Raw genomic sequence first — 16337 nt, 5'->3', positions numbered from 1 at the left:
GATATCATATTGTCAAAATTGTGTTGTAAATTTCAAATGTAGTAATACGAGTTGCTCTATACATAGAGCACTCGACTGCAATCAAAAGATACATAAAAATATAAAAGAAGAGAACGAGAGAAAAGATCAGTAACATCATCTATTCCTCTGCCTTTTATTTGTTATCCTCTTGTGCTATAGTTTTATTGTGACATTTTACATCTGCCTCGCACCTACCATTAAAAAGGTTACCTCTCTAACTTTGATCTATTTATAACAATACATAAATTTTTGGTGGGGGTTTGAAATTTTCATTGATTTCCAAGGCAGCTGCGTGCGTGTCACACGCATGGAGCCTCAGCCACTCGACCCGACCCGACTCCGCCTCCGGAGTTCTCGGAACACAATATTTACCTCTTTACATTTCTCCAACGACTAACGGCAACCATTTTTCAGTTTCTCCCTTCTTTCTTCCTCTTCCCACTTTGACTCTTCCAGGTATCTCTGTCTCTGTCTCTCTCTCTCTGTTTGGTTGCCGAGAAAATCCCAATTCTCCACTTTCTCCTTCAATTGGATTGAAATTTGTTAACTTTTTGTTAAATTCGTTAGCTTGTAAGTTGTAACTTTGTGGTTCAATTTGTGAAGGGCATTTATGGAAATGGAAATTGATGATCTTCTGGGTCGCAACCGGCCGGTTAGTATTCCGACGAAGAGTGCGATTTACGTGTGGGGTTACAACCAGTCCGGGCAGACGGGTCGGAACGGGAAGGAGGTGCAGTTGAGGATTCCGAAACAGCTGTCGCCGGAGCTTTTTGGATGCACGGCTGGGGCTAATTCGCGGTGGCTGGACATTGCTTGCGGCCGCGAGCACACCGCCGCTGTTGCCTCCGATGGGTCGCTTTTCACTTGGGGTAATTAAGCTTTCATCTTTTTGTTTTATTGTCTTAATTAAAAAAAAAAAATTCCATTTTTGAATTGTTTGATATGGTTTTTGGTGGATTAGCTCAGATGGTTTTTTATTTTTTATTTTTTATATCTGGGGTACGATTCATCCGTACGGTTTTGTGAAAATAATCTTTCCATTTATGAGTTCAATCATTTGCTTTGTGGGAAAGGACGATTTCCCGTCTTAAATCGCCATCTTTTGGTTTGGAAAATGGTTGGTTACAATGATGGGGACTAGCCATTTGTTTGCGGTAGCTGATAGAGTAAATATGTATTGTATTTGGTTTTTGTGCACTTTGGATAACCTGGATGTGTAAGCAATTGACCAGGAGCTAATGACTTCGGCCAATTGGGAGATGGAACGGAGGAGCGAAGAAAAAATCCGAAGAAAGTGAAGCAATTACAGACAGAGTATGTGAAATCTGTGTCTTGTGGAGCACATTGTACCGCTGCTATTGCAGAACCTCGTGAAAATGATGGAACCGTCTCAACAAGAAGGCTTTGGGTGTGGGGGCAAAATCAGGTCCTACTATGAATTTCTTTAGCTTCATTCCTACTTTCATTCCCTTCTGGCAGATATAATAATTTGTTTACCTTTTCCCCTACTTCTCATACAGGGATCGAATTCTCCACGTTTGTTTTGGGGAGCCTTTACTCCAAACACGGTATGCTACACTTCCTATTCATTATGCTTTTCTTTTTAGGTTGGAATTGTTCGGTATTAGAACTACTATTTTGTTTGGATAGTCGATTTACAAATGACTTGGTATGAGCTCATCAACTTTCAGTTGTGGCTAAAATCATTTTCTTTTATCAGGTAAATTAGTTCTAATAGGAAAAAGTTGGGGCGGTAATTTTAATAACCTTGATTTTTGTCATTACCTGGGTTGGTTCATGAACAACTACTAGGGTTTTCTGTCACTGCAGGCAATGCATTTAAAAGTGAGAACTAGTCTTAGATCACAACTCTAAAACCTGCAAGAAGATAGATACGAATACCTGGCGTATTGAATGCTTAACTAAAGGAACACTATATAATGGAATCGGAATTCTTTTACTAGAGTAGAGTGGATGGTTATCAAATTTAATACCTTCTACTTACTAAAAAGTCTTTCACAGATTATCCGTCAAGTATCTTGTGGGGCAGTTCATGTGATTGCTTTATCAGAGGATGGCCTGCTACAAGCGTGGGGTAAATGCATATTCCACTTCTTAGTTTCTGATAATGTCGTACTTTTTTTTAAAGCAGCTTCAAGGTACATATGTTAGAGCTGAATCTTATTCTAGCGAAATTTTGCTAGAGTTACATGCCCCTTAGAAACTGAAAGAAACCTTAAATTCATCTTCTCCCACCTCTAATTTGTCAAACTTTAATACTGTGATGATACACCAGGATATAATGAATATGGTCAGCTTGGCAGAGGATTTACTTGTGACGGATTACAGGGGGCTTGTATAATAAATGCGTATGCAAAGTTCCTAGATGAAGCCCCTGAGCTTGTGAAGATTACCCAAGTGTCATGCGGGGAGTACCACTCGGCAGCTATATCTGAAAAAGGCGAGGTGTAAGTGATCTGAGGAATTCTTAGATGGAGATTAGGTTCTATAGTTAAGCTTAAGTATTGTGGTTATCCGCATGGCACATTTAACTCAGAAGGTTTGCGACAATCTTCGTATAGGAATCTCACATTTGAAAGGAGACAGGATGCCTAGAGTACTGGATTACATTTATATTTGTGTTTTAATCTGTGATTTGAGTTGTGTCTTCAGAATTTTTTTTACCTCAGTTGTTTTACTAACCAAGGTTCTAGATAAAGAGGTTACTCTGATATTGATACATGTTATGAACTGATATTTCAATTATACTCATATACTCTTTATCTGTTATGTAGTCTTCCCATCGAGTAAGTCGTATTCTGTTCATTTTTTTGTTTATCTTTGGTTTCTTTGCGGAATTCTTCTTCACAATAATTTTATTTGGCCCTCGTAGGTATACTTGGGGGCTAGGAAACATGGGTCAACTTGGGCATTCTTCCCTTCAATATGGGGAGAAAGAGTTATTGCCTAGGCGAGTGGTTGCACTTGATGGAATAGTCATAAAGGATGTTGCATGCGGTGGTGTACATACATGTGCTGTGACTCAGAAGGGAGCTCTTTATGCTTGGGGTGGTGGTCGAGCAGGGCAGTTAGGCCTTGGCCCTGAAACGGGATTATTTTCATGCAACCCTAATGAATCGCAGTCTTTTTTCCGTAACATTCCTGCATTGGTTGTTCCAACTAGTGTGCAACTCGTTGCGTGTGGACACTCCCACACACTTATCTCTACAAGGGATGGAAGAATTCATGGATGGGGCTACAATAGCTATGGTCAGGCATCTAACGAGAAATCAACTTATGCTTGGTATCCATCCCCGGTTGATTGGTACGGTACAGATAAATTGTTCATGATCAGGTTCTTCGTGGCTTTCTTGATTGGTACATTGATTGAAGTTTGCATCACACAGGTGCGTTGGGGAAGTGCGAAAACTTGCAGCTGGTGGTGGCCATTCAGCCGTGTTGACTGATGCATGTTCCTTGAAGGAATTGTGTGAATTTAGGCTTGCAGATAGTGTTAATCTAAAGAATGCTTCTACAATTGAAGACATTGCGTCTAGAACAGGCTCAGATGCTTTAGCACGGCTTTGTGAAAGATTAAGGTATGGATTTCTTTTCATGGCTGGTCCAAAGGTCAACAAATTTAACCTTCTTCCATGATCTGATTCCACAATTATATATTGATCGTTTATCTGCCTTGGTAAACATAGGATAAAATATTTTAGAACTCTGTTTGAATTGCATTGAAAATGTCAAGAAATAATGGTAAATTTGTTAAAATTAGAATTACAGGGACAAGATTGGAATCAGGTTTAGACTATAGTAACAAAAAGTGTAATTTAGCTTCTTTTTTTATGGAGTTATTTTAATAAAAGGGAAGAGTGGAGAGAGGTCAGAACATATGTCATACAGTCAATAGGAAATAGAAACACAGGTACTGAAACTACCTCGTAAGAGTTCTCTAGTTCATAGAGGTGCGCGTCTCCTCCTTAGAGCGTTCTATTTGTTGATCACATAATATTCCATTAACTCGTAATGCACTTGGAGCTTTGCACCATTGGTTTTGAAATGCTTCTTTTCTCGTGTTCTTTATTTTTATCTTTGATGAAGATGCCAATGTATTCGTTTCTTTTTTCTGCAGGCAGCACGTCCTCGAGGGTGGCGACTGTGAATATGAAGACAATTAGGCCAGCGGTTATAGCAAGTGAAGAAACAATTGGATTAGATTTAAAACTGACATCCATTATGTCAATTTGTGTCAATGTAATCACTTTATTTCCAATCTGGTTATGAATTAGGTATTCGGAGTTGTCGTTATCAGATTGTGAAGGGGTTAAACCCTTTGAATTTATGTCAAACTGCTATAATTTGTAACCAAAACTGAGAAGTACGGAGTTAGTTGCGTCAAGAACCATCATATTGAGATGTTGAACTTGTTTACGTAACCATTCACTATTAGTTGTATAAAAAACATGAAATAGACTTGATTATCGACCAAGATTTCTCACTATTAGCTACTAAATAATCTTATGTTCAAGCTGGAAATTACGTTTTAACTTCTGTCTGTATCGACATCAACGACATGCCAATAATACGGCACATATGATTGTTAGGTTTTCGATGTGGGATTTTACATACTTGTATCGTATGTGAACCTCAAAATTCCTTTCAAGATGATTAGAATAGTACAAGACTGAAGAAACATTGTTTTTCTTATTCTTTAATTATAATAACAAAAAACACATTAACAGTAGATGTAAATTAAATGTTGATTAGTGATATGCATCTTGGAACATTTCCACAACCCAAAACATTTTATTTGACTAGTAGGCACGGCAAAGCTTATATTTCATCCAAATGGCGAAGCATCCACAGTGGCATGTGTGTGTTTTTAGCAGCAGGCGGCCGAGGTCTTCCCTCGTAATCACCGTCATCCGTTGCTCCTCTTGCCTGGAATCCCCCACTGCATGATTTTCTATGTAGATATAATTAGTTTTGCCATGCAAACCAAATGTCATTCCACTTCTAAAACTTTATATAATTATAAGGAGGCTTTTTAGCTAAAATGATCTTTAAGATTGGTATAATTCCTCATTTTATTTATTGAGATTGAAAATCGATAAAACCCTAAGTTTGTCCACCGTCAATCATTTTGGTCATTCCGTGAAATCTTCGTTAAATTGAGGGTATTTTCGTTCAATCAAACCCTCCAATTACTCTTCCATTTAACGAAGATTTTTCAAAGAAGAACCAAATAATTAACAGTGGACAAACTCATGGACCACTTCTATCGATTTTCAAAGGGACCAAGGAGAGAAGTTATGCTAATTTCAAAGACCATTTTGGCTAAAAAGCCTTCTAAGAATACTAATTAATTATGCATGAGCATATGATCTTATGGAAACATTGCTGTGGAGAGAGAGAGAGAGAGAGAGACCTGGTGCTTCGAGAAGTAGGTAGTGATGGTGTTGATGGGGGTTGGGGTGGCGGCATTAACATGAGGGTGGATGAGTTGTGGCGGCCTTGGTTAGTTTGCTGCTGCCGCCCTACTACCTGCACCTGATCATGCTCTTCCTCAACCATCTTTCCATTCTCCTTCACCTTGAATCAATTAATATTTGCTGTTAATCCAAGATTTAATTTTATTATTATTCTAAGAAAATATTTCTCAAATAAACATATAAGGGCGCTTTTGAAATTTTTAATACCTGCTTTGCTAGCGAGTTGTTTAGTTCCCGTAGTGCCTTTTGCTGTTACAAGTCAAAGTGTGAGATGTGCGACACATGCATGCATAAACACCAGTTTCATTCATCTTGAATATGATGCTAATCCAACTAAACAAACCTAAAATATGATGCTAAAACCCACCTGAATGAAGGTATATGTGTAATTAAGGTTACAATTAAGCTAATCAACCAGAAACATATAGATTAATGTCCACACAGATGCATGAGGTATTACTTTATACCTTCTTGTGCATCTCTGAAATGGATTCATGCATGAGTTGGTTCTGAAAATGCCAGAATTATATATGGAATTAGTATTAATTAAAAATCGTTTATTAATTAGTTGCCCAGAGGTAGCATACCTGTAAATTATACATGACAGGTTTAATATTAATTGAGGTAACTTCATTACCTTTCTTGTTCGTATGCGCTTAAGAGCTGTATCAAGCTGTTGCTCCAAATTTTGAAGCTCTCTCAAGCTTAAGGGTTCTAAATCTTCTCCCGTAAAATTCCTAGATCGACGTTAAACACAACCCATGAACATTTTATCATAACATTTACAATAGCTTAAATAATTTACCTCAGCTTCCTTTGTATGACTTCAATCCTTGCCGCAAGTTTGGGGTATTCCACAGACCAGTTTTCCTATAAGAAGTATACAAGCTTTATTAACGCAATCTAAAATTCAGAAGTTATTGGAAGTGACTTTTTACCACGGTGGTGGAGAGGAGCGTTGCCCTTGCACCACGGTGTGGGTTCGGCTCTCTATTCTAACATCTAATCTAACAAATCTAATGTTTGACAAAACAAAAAATTCAGAAGTTATTGCAAGGGTTTTCAAATGCAGGAACATCTCCATTAGTGTTACAAAAATTGGTTAGGCGGCGGCTCACATTATTTCTTTGACAAGGTTCAAACCATGACAAGTTTTAAACGAGGCTGCATTTTGCACCCTTGCTTTTGTACGGTTCTTGAATATTAAAGATTATCGTACTTATCTAAAAAACAACGAGGTGAATATATAATGAAACATATAAATAACAGAAAACAATGGATTCTGCAGGATCTCAACATGAGGTGAATATATATGAAACGTATAAATAATAGAAAACTATGGATTCTGCAGGATCTTTATTAATGGCTTAACCTAATCCAATCCTATTAGAAAGACAAGTTTAGCAATCAATTAACAACCCTAAATCCTCTCTTGCCTATCAGTATTGCACTGAAGGAAACACACTCATATAAATCGGATACAGAACATGAAAGGAGAAAAATGCTCTCAATTTGTAACCAATTCTCAACTCTAAAAGCATATATACAAGAAAGAAACCTAACTGATGCAACTTGTCATCTTCTTCTACATATTAGCACTAGTACTAACTCCAGGATGCATATATAAAATACCTGTGATTCAGAATTAGTTCCGTTTAGTTGCCGTTCTGCAAAGGTATATTGTTCGTATCGATCCAGAATCCTCTCCATGCTTCACAAAAATGAAATCTTTCAGAACGACAAGCCAATGAGAAGCTTATAAATATGAAATAAGCGCACATCATACATAATTGTCCAAGAATATGCATATCAGATTCATAAAAGTAGATGAATTGTTGAAAAGCGAAATTCAGAAAAAGATCACCAAAGCACAAAACTTTTGTTATGTATAGCCTTGAATACTTATCATCTGGAAATTAAGAAAGAACCCCTAACTTGAACAATCAGCGCATATATACATGCAACCTTCCATATTTTGGCCATATAAACTTGCTCTAGACCTAATATGCTGGCAGAGAAAGAAATACGTAAGTTCCAGTTTAGTTGTAGAGTTCTCCAACTATATGTGCTGCAACTTACGTATTTCTTTCTCTGCCAGCACCACTCACTATGAAAAACCGCAGATCCAGTTCAACATTTGCGGTTGTAATCTAGTGTAATGGCTTAGACTTCAGTAGTGATTACATTATAGTATTGTGCAAGTAATTAACAGTGTGTATTATTCCTAATACGAGAAATGGAAGAGTTCACCATGCCAAGCACGTGAACGTAAATGTTTGGTTTTTAATTGCAAACCCTACAACTTAATAAGCATAGGAATCACAAGGCATATATACATTAGGTTGTGAATCTTACAATAAATTTATTGCAACAAGAAATGACCCTAGAATGAACCATTCCACTTAGGAAAATATTAGGAAGACCACATTTTTGTACCACATTGGTGAACCATTTGATGTGGCAAGTGATGTGTACATGTCATGTAAATTAATGAATTTATGTCATTGGACGTTGGCTGTATGCATTACTTGCTATATGAGATGGTACATTAATGTGGTATAAAAATGTGGTCTCTCTAGCATTACTCTTTCAAGACTAAACATTTAAAATGTAAAATATAAGATATAATTGTTGGCATATATTCAGCAAAAACATTTAAGTTTTCAAGAATAAAAACTTTATTCTTACTATCTATTTGTACCCATTCTCTAATAAAGATAGGACACATGCGTTGACGGACCCTACCTTTATTGTTCTAAAACTCCCCGCCTAGGCGCTAGTCGACTGACCACTGCTTTGATTAATGCCAAGGCGTTTGAAAATTAAGAAAGGGCGCCTAGACCTATTGAGGCGCCCGCCTAGCCCGTCCAAACGCCTAGGCACCCACCTATGTCGCGATTCACTTTGACAGAAAATAGATAACTTTATTTTGTATTCTAGTTTTTTCAATAACTTGTAAGAGACTTGTTGAATACTTAAATGAACACACATTATATGCTTGTTCCCCATGTTTTCATTATATATGTCATTTTATTTTGTAGTTTATGATGTAATTATATATATTTTAAGTATAAGTAGACACTTATTTACACGAAATATAATAGATTTACTTAAATCTGCCTAAGCCCCGCCTAGCCGCCTAGGCGTTAGGCCCCAACCCGCCGCCCGACTAGCGCCTAGTGTCTTTTAGAACCTTGCTTCTATTAGAGAGATGGTACAAGTAGATAGTAAGTGTGGCACTACTCTTTTAAAAATAATGTGTAGTAGACCAATAAAATTTGTCATATAGACATAATTCGCCCCTCCCGCTTAATTTCTTGTTATATATTTTGAACGTCGCCAATGAGAAGGAGAAGTAGGTGTATACGTTAGAAAAATAATTTGAGCATAATGTAATTGTTGACTCATGAGCTCACATCTTAATATATAGCTTGAACTGAAGTTAGGAACAGAAATTCAACTCATAGATTCTAACATACTTAGCTTGACGGTTTTAGGTAAAACTCTTGAGTCCTATTATCTTGGTTAAACATTAAGGCGAAGGGGTGGCTACAGCTCCTTAACTTGCAGAAACCCTAGACTCAGGAGATAAAATTGTAAGGTTGGAGGCCGAATAAATACAAGTGTAGAAGAGATACCAACTTGTTGGGATCCAAAAGGCCAATATTTTGAAGAAAAAGTTATTAAAAATGTTTTTGGATTGTAAAAACGCTTGAAATGTTTTTTTGTTGCTTACTTTCATGTTCTTTTTCAGAGTGCCTCTAATACAAAATACTTTTTGCAAAAATGCTTACAAGTAAAAGTGATTTCGTGAGAAGTATTTCTAAACGGGCCAGTAAACCTCAACTTTATGAGTAATGCTTTCTTGTCATCAAGTTTAGCTTGTTATATTGTTGCATGCAAGTGAAATCCTTTTTGCTGTGTTTCAATGAGGGATTTCCCAGTACTAATGAGTTTAGTCTAAATTAGTTAGAAACACACAACAAAACATTAGATAGAGGGATTGAAAATCCACTAATTAAAGTCACTAAACAATGGTTTCAAATAACTCATTTTAAGTAGTAGTATCAAATCCCTTGGTACTAATTAACAAATTCCACTAAGTGCATTACATAGTCTTCCAAATCCATATATCTTATATTTTTTTTAGTACATTTCTTGCCAATATAGCCTAAATCCCTTAGTACTTGGTAATCACTCGCTCGTCCAAACACAACATACATGTTGGGAAAAATGCAAAATTTATACTTGATGATTATATAACATTACTCATGAAATTGAGTAACTTATTTCCTTAAAACCTATTTAGTAACTTTTTAATTTTGATTTTAGTTTTCGTTGTTTTGAAACACCAAAAATATATACGGAAATGAAGGGTAAAGGAGGACGGAATGAGAATGAAGAAATGAAGGATAATAAATGAAACAAAACTTTAAAGTAGTGTTAGTTTTTAATTAGTTTTCATCTTATATAGTATTCTTCAAACATTTCTACCACCTCCCTCCTACCACTTTTCCCCCACCATTATTTACCACTCTTTTCTTTTGTATACCTCCTCTCAATCTTAAACAAAAAGAGAAATTTAAAACCAAGAAGGAAAATGTTACACAACAGGCCCTTAGATTCACATAATCTCATAGATATAAGTTTCCTAATAATATCCACACTTACATTCTATTATGTTCAATGGTATCATGCATTTTATAAAACTAATCCAAAATGAAAAGAAAGAGAATTTTTTTTATACAATGAAATATTTCCATTAAGGGGTGGGAGGAATAAATTGATATCAAATTTGTCATTCACGAGATTCGATCTTGAGACTTCTCACTAACAAGTAAACGCTAGACTGTAGTACTAATTAAGTGGTGAAAGAAAAGAAGTAGTTAATAATATAAATTTTGAAATGAGCAAATATTCATTTATGAAATCTATTAGGTAATTTCAGGCTAGTTTAAAATGTCTTCCAAAATTTTGAAAGTTCTTATCCTCCATCTGAAAGTTCTCATCCTCCGTTGTACTAATTAACTTGGATTCTGCTTAATTACAGATGTCCCTAATTCTTGTTGTCTGTCCAAATAGTTAATCACACCAAAATGAAAAATCCTTTTGGGAATCATAATTTTTGTATCACAAGTGATTGATATTCTACTCTAATTTACTTTAAAGATGAGGCTGAGAGAGTTTAAACCCGAAACACAATGAGTTCGATTCGAAAACTCTAACTACCAAGGCAACTCACTATTAGCCTTTGCAGAATCAAATATAGTAACGAACCAACATACTTTTTCCTCTCTTTTCCTTATGCAACTTTTCCACAACTTACTGTATGATTGGAGGAGTGCTTTCTCCTAAGTCCTGGGTGCACAACCAGCATTATATGGGATATGCTACATTTACAAGATGCTCAAACATATATCCTAGGTAACGCAACCTAGGAAAACACCACCCCGATCATGACACATTGCTCAATAACCCTCACCCGGGTCGAACACCTGTAAACAAATTATTATAAAAGATAACTACTAATTTGAAAAGTACAAGCAAGAGCATATCCCCCTTGGTACTGCGCTTTCTTTTGGTTCTACATGAGAGACAACCGTTTACTCGGACAGTACTCAGTAGTGGTGGTATATATTGCCTTGTAACCAGTGTCTTATATAATCTTCATACATAAAAACCACTGGATTACAGAAATGGATTAAATGTCCCTTTTAAGTACATAGATATTCATATAAAATTAGCACTTAAAAGTTAATTAATTCATTCTCCTGATTTGACCAGTAAGTACTTATTCTGACAATATATGTTATTTTAGATTTTTACTATTATTAAGGAATGAGGAGAGTGGGAACCTATTACAATAATTTAAGAGAGCGAAGAGTTTTGAATTTGCGATGTATGGGTAAAAATCTAAAACTCCATCTACTTATTCTGACAATAATCTAATTAGAAAAGAGCAAAACAAACTAAAGATAAAACAAATAAAAAAACAAGAAGTTTTGTATGCTAGTGATTTCTAGCTAGTAAGTCAAAGAGAGAACATTTATAAAAAAAAATCTGAAGTACTAATTATTTTTGCTCATAACTTTGTCATGTATATATGTAGACCCCTTAGATATGGTACCAAAAAATAGATAAAAAGGGCCGATCCAGAACAAACTAGAGGGAGAGAGAGCTTAAGTGTATACGTTGTTTAATTAAGTTTAGCTTTGTTTTCGTATTTAAGATTTCTGGAGTAACACAAGCAAAAAACACCAACAGGAAACAGGAAAAATATATTCATATATATATATATATATATATATATATATATACACACCCAGATAAATATATGAGCTTAAAAAGCTTAAGTAAACGTAAAGACCTGGAATCAGTAGAATACTCAAAGAGCTTCCCTTTGGTGGAGAAGACAATAAGTGCCACATCAGCATCACACAGAACCGAGATCTCATGAGCTTTTTTGAGCAATCCGGTCCTCCTCTTTGAGAATGTCACTTGCCTGCTTATCGTGTTCTCGATTCGCTTCAGCTGAACCTTACCTCTTCCCATTTTTTTCCTTTTTATTTTCCCTCTCTTTTTTTTTTCCTTATATATTGCTAAATATAGAAAGGAGGGAGAAGAAGAAGTAACACTTGCTTTTTTAGTGCTTAGAAACCCAAGAGATTGAAAATATACCCAATTTGAGAGAAAACCCTAATTTGGTTCATACAAGAAAGGAAAGGAAGCAGCTGGATGATGATAAAAAGCAAAAGCATGATAAGGAAGAAAGAAGGGGTTTTTTTTGTAGTGTCTTTCTATTTTTGTATTGGGGAGTGTTCTGGTTTAGTTCTGTGGAAGCAAAGGCGCTGTGCATAAATATGGAGAGAGAGAGAGAGAGAATGGTGGTTTTGGGAAACCCGGTGGTATTGGGGTAATGCGTTGTCGAATTGGTAGTGGTCCAAAAGGCCAATTCACCTGCAGTGTCTCAATTTAGTCACAGGACTGCAGACAGTCCGTACAAATATCATGTCAGGTTAAGCTCTGCGGGACCAAACGGAAGGCATCATAGGAGCATGGTATGCATTTGCCGTTGCTGACGGCACTTCTCAGCTTTATTAATTATTCCAACAAAAGATTAATTAAGTAAGAATTATAACGTTATATTTCTAACCATCCAAATTTATATGGCCTATCTCTCGATGAAAACAATATACTGATAGAATGTTAATTTTGTATTGCCCTCCTAGACACTTCGTGTTTTTCCACTTTCGTCCTTCAACCTAATTTCCTCTCCAAGTTTGTCCTTTATGTGTAAAAGTGTAATTATCAACAAAAAAAAGTTACATTCAATAAAAGAAATTAATGAAACAGCATGCGACCACTTTGTAAAGAGATTTCGATAACTCATTTTGTTAACAAAAAGCGAATTCGATAACTCATCTATATGTCTAGGACGCCCTTTCATTTGGTGGCACTTGGTAAGCAACCATTTTTCTTTAGGAGTATTATAGGCCTTTGTTCTTAAAAAAAAAAAAAAAAAAAAAAGAAGAATGAAAGCACCAAACCCAAATTGATCAGTTTAATTTGGAGCTTTTTTTTTTAAATCACTACTAAAACTAAATGAACAAAAAAAATTGTTTGTACTTTAAAAAAAATCAGTTGTGTAGTAGAATAACCGAATAATATGTTTTAATTATTATCCTTTTGTTACATATGCTCTCAATAGGAGTGTTTTTAGTGTTATATTGGTTAATAGAAAACTTTATATCAACTTATTCGGTGTCGATCTAAATATTTTTCGAGCTAACATAGTTGACCCTACGGTATGTTTAAACAAACAAAAAATTAACCGAATCGAATTGCGCTTCAGCTTTTGAAAATGAAGTCATTTTTGTCTCATTTAATACATATCTTTAAAAATTTAGAGACATGTTTGAGAACAGAAGTGGAACAACCACCAGAAATAGGGGAAAGTTCGTAATTACTCAAAATTATATTTAATATAATTGGTAGATTCACGTTGTACTAAATTTTTAACACTGATAGTGTTGTCACATTGAACAAGATTTTTTTTTCTCTATGCACAGCACCAATTTGTATCGAATCAAATCATGATAGGTTAACCAGCCAGCTCCACCAAGCTTTATTTATGTGGAAAATAAAAATCTCTACCATTTTTAGTATATTAAGAATGGCTTTTTAGCCAACATGATCTATGAGATCGGCATAACTCCTCAATTTGGTCCCTGAGATTTAAAATCGATAGAAGTGGTCCCTATGTTTGTCCACCATCAATCATTTTGGTTATTCTGTGAAAAATCTCTATTAAATAAGACCAAAATGACAAAATACCCTCAAATTTTGTCAAATCATTTTGGCTCATTATTTATTAAATGGAGGGTATTTTTGTCAATTTAGTCCTTAATTATTTAACAGAAATTTTTCTCGGAAGGTCCAAAATGATTGATGGTGGACAAACTCATTGATCACTTCTATTGATTTCAAATCTCAAGGACCAGAATGAGAAGTTATGTCAATTTTAGAAACTATTTTGGCTAAAATGTCATTAAAAATAGATATCAATTTTATAGCTTTCTTAACACACATGAGACAGGTTAGAGAAGAAAAGCTCCTAATTGTTAACCTATACCCAAAAGTCAAACAGCACACTAGATCAACATTTAGCAATTCAGTTTTATACCATTAAAGGAAAATTAGTAGACTAAGATTGAACTTCTTCTTTTAAAATTATCCAGTCAGATCAACATCACCAGCAGTTGAATTTCATACGCGAAAAATATGACGAAGATAAAGAGTATCTTCATGGGAAAGAGAAGTGAAACACAAGCATCTTCAACTTAAATTTAAACGTGTATACACATGGATTTAGTCAAGTTGGTTAGAGCAATGTGCTTACTCTTCGCATTCAAGTTCGAATTCTAATCTAAAAACTTTAGATGACTTTAATTTAATTATTTAATCGGTAACAAAATAAAAATAAAAACTTGAATTTTACTTTCTTTTTCTTTTTTTTTAACAAAAAAGGATTAAAAGATTTTTCTATCCATTTCACTCTTTTAATCTCAAGTGGCTTGTCACGTTCGCCGTTGAATCCGATGTCCCACACTTCTTCGGAATCCTTATGCGTAATTTAATGTATATTATCCTATCACTTGTCAAAAAAAGAAAAAAAAAAAAAAAAAAAACCCTTTTAATCTTTTGTCTCAAACTTAAATGATTGATTGCTTTTGTTTTTCTTTTCCGAAAAGATTTTATTTAACTTTATAAAAAGCAGAAAATATAAGATACGAACTGATGATAATTTGTGACGCCTATCTAGCACCAGGGTGCTCATCTAGTATGGCAGCTTCCAGGCCACACCCACACCGTTAAAGGGAAATGGGAAGAGTCTTCTTTTACATTTTTCTTGAAGGGCTTTATAACTAGTGAACTATTTATATGGGATTTCATTTTAATTAGCCCACATATACAATTGCATGCTTATTTATCTGAAATGTTGATTATTTTGATTTATGATTTTTGTTTGTTTACTAAAACATACGAAATAAAAAATTATGCAATTAGGTTTCATATTATAATTTGTAATTCAATACTTGAAGAAACAAGATGCATTAGAACGTAGTTGATCTCATACTCATTTATTTTCTCCTACGTTATTAACTTTCTTGTTCATGACTTCCCTTATCCATAATAACCACATAGGAAAAATACTATTAGTAGCTGCAATAAAGCCACGTTCAATTATATCGGCATATATATTTTTTATTTCTTTACTAGATTTATGCACAATAAATCTAGAAAATAAATATGTACATCCAACGATGGAATCTTAGGTCGAGCTCTTTGAGCACTGCATATATTCAATCACCTAAATATCAATAACTATAAAATGTTGTTCATATTATTAACAATACATTTATTTTAATTACATAATTATCAATATCGGGTTGATAGGTTTGTTTAAGAAAATTTGCGTAAAAAAAAAAAACAATTTTTGATGTAACATCATCGTATTAGACACAATGTCCCAAGTTTTTCTAATTATAACATAAGGGTCAAAATCCTTTTTTTTTTTTAATGTTGAAAACTGCGGATTAGTTGTTAGTCAAACTTAATCAATTGAAAAGGGAATTATGAGGTAACTGTAGAACGTGGGTGCTGCCCCAACTATATTTGGGAAAGTAGTTTGGTAACTATATATTTTTTTAGTTAAATTATAAAACAACTATATTTGGGAAAGTAGTTTGGAGACTATATATTTGCCAAGACAAAACGGAGGGATCATTATATCTCTTTTCTAATTGTTACCTGCTGCTGCTGGGTTAGTCTCTCTTGTCAAATTAATTAAAAGAAGTTTTAACGAAACACTTTTGGCACTGTTCACTTTTCGTTAGTGAGATGGCTTCTTGTGTTTGTATTTGCCTTTGGGTCTTTTGAAAAAAGAACTTTCATGCACTCTTCGGATTTGGTCTCTTCTTTTGTTTGGGAAGTCATGCGCCACAATAATGTTTCGAACCCATATGTAGAAATGAATACTTGTGTCTCGTGTGTTCCCTCATCGGAAAGATCTCCTAGAATTCAATTTTTTTTTTTTTTGAGTAATTAATTTGTTTACTTTTATGTTCCCTTTTGTGGTGGTTTGTGGCCGCAGTTGGCCACTAACTTCTTCATGCATCATGTTGACCTTGTTCATTAATTTTATATTGGGTTAACCTCACTTTACACCACAAAGTTTGAGGATCATTTGTAAAATGAGCCACGAGATTTTAATTTTCGCATATTACATTACATGATTTCTGAATTGCATCAATTTAA

General features: G+C 34.8%; 2 protein-coding genes across 3 annotated transcripts; one reads left to right on the top strand and one right to left on the bottom strand.

Annotated features, from left to right (window-relative positions):
* The first annotated feature begins 338 nt into the window (after window positions 1–338).
* LOC137707784 (ultraviolet-B receptor UVR8) lies at window positions 339–4516 on the top strand. The gene is made up of 9 exons (XM_068446708.2): window positions 339–477; window positions 625–890; window positions 1254–1447; window positions 1542–1589; window positions 2044–2116; window positions 2318–2489; window positions 2915–3346; window positions 3429–3620; window positions 4160–4516. Exons 2-9 carry the CDS (start codon window positions 632–634, stop codon window positions 4203–4205), a joined length of 1416 nt encoding a protein of 471 aa, XP_068302809.2. The 5' UTR covers window positions 339–477; window positions 625–631; the 3' UTR covers window positions 4206–4516.
* A 196-nt stretch (window positions 4517–4712) lies between these two features.
* Window positions 4713–12352, bottom strand: LOC137707785 (agamous-like MADS-box protein FUL-L). Of its 2 annotated transcripts, none has more exons than XM_068446710.2 (8): window positions 11887–12352; window positions 7152–7230; window positions 6325–6389; window positions 6157–6256; window positions 5987–6028; window positions 5727–5768; window positions 5456–5619; window positions 4713–4981 (listed from the first exon to the last, which is right to left on the bottom strand). In XM_068446710.2, the coding sequence occupies exons 1-8, from the start codon at window positions 12069–12071 to the stop codon at window positions 4861–4863; spliced, it is 798 nt and encodes a 265-aa protein (XP_068302811.1). In that variant the 5' UTR covers window positions 12072–12352; the 3' UTR covers window positions 4713–4860. The 2 variants fall into 2 exon arrangements, with proteins under 2 accessions (XP_068302811.1, XP_068302810.1); XM_068446709.2 differs by having other exon boundaries at window positions 4713–4993; window positions 11887–12346.
* Window positions 12353–16337: the final 3985 nt, after the last annotated feature.

This window comes from Pyrus communis, chromosome 17 (assembly GCF_041283825.1).
Source record: "Pyrus communis isolate YQ-2024b chromosome 17, ASM4128382v1, whole genome shotgun sequence".
In the NCBI taxonomy this organism is placed as follows: domain Eukaryota; kingdom Viridiplantae; phylum Streptophyta; class Magnoliopsida; order Rosales; family Rosaceae; genus Pyrus; species Pyrus communis.
Note: the sequence above shows the minus strand (reverse complement) of the source record. Positions and strands in the feature narration are given on the sequence as shown.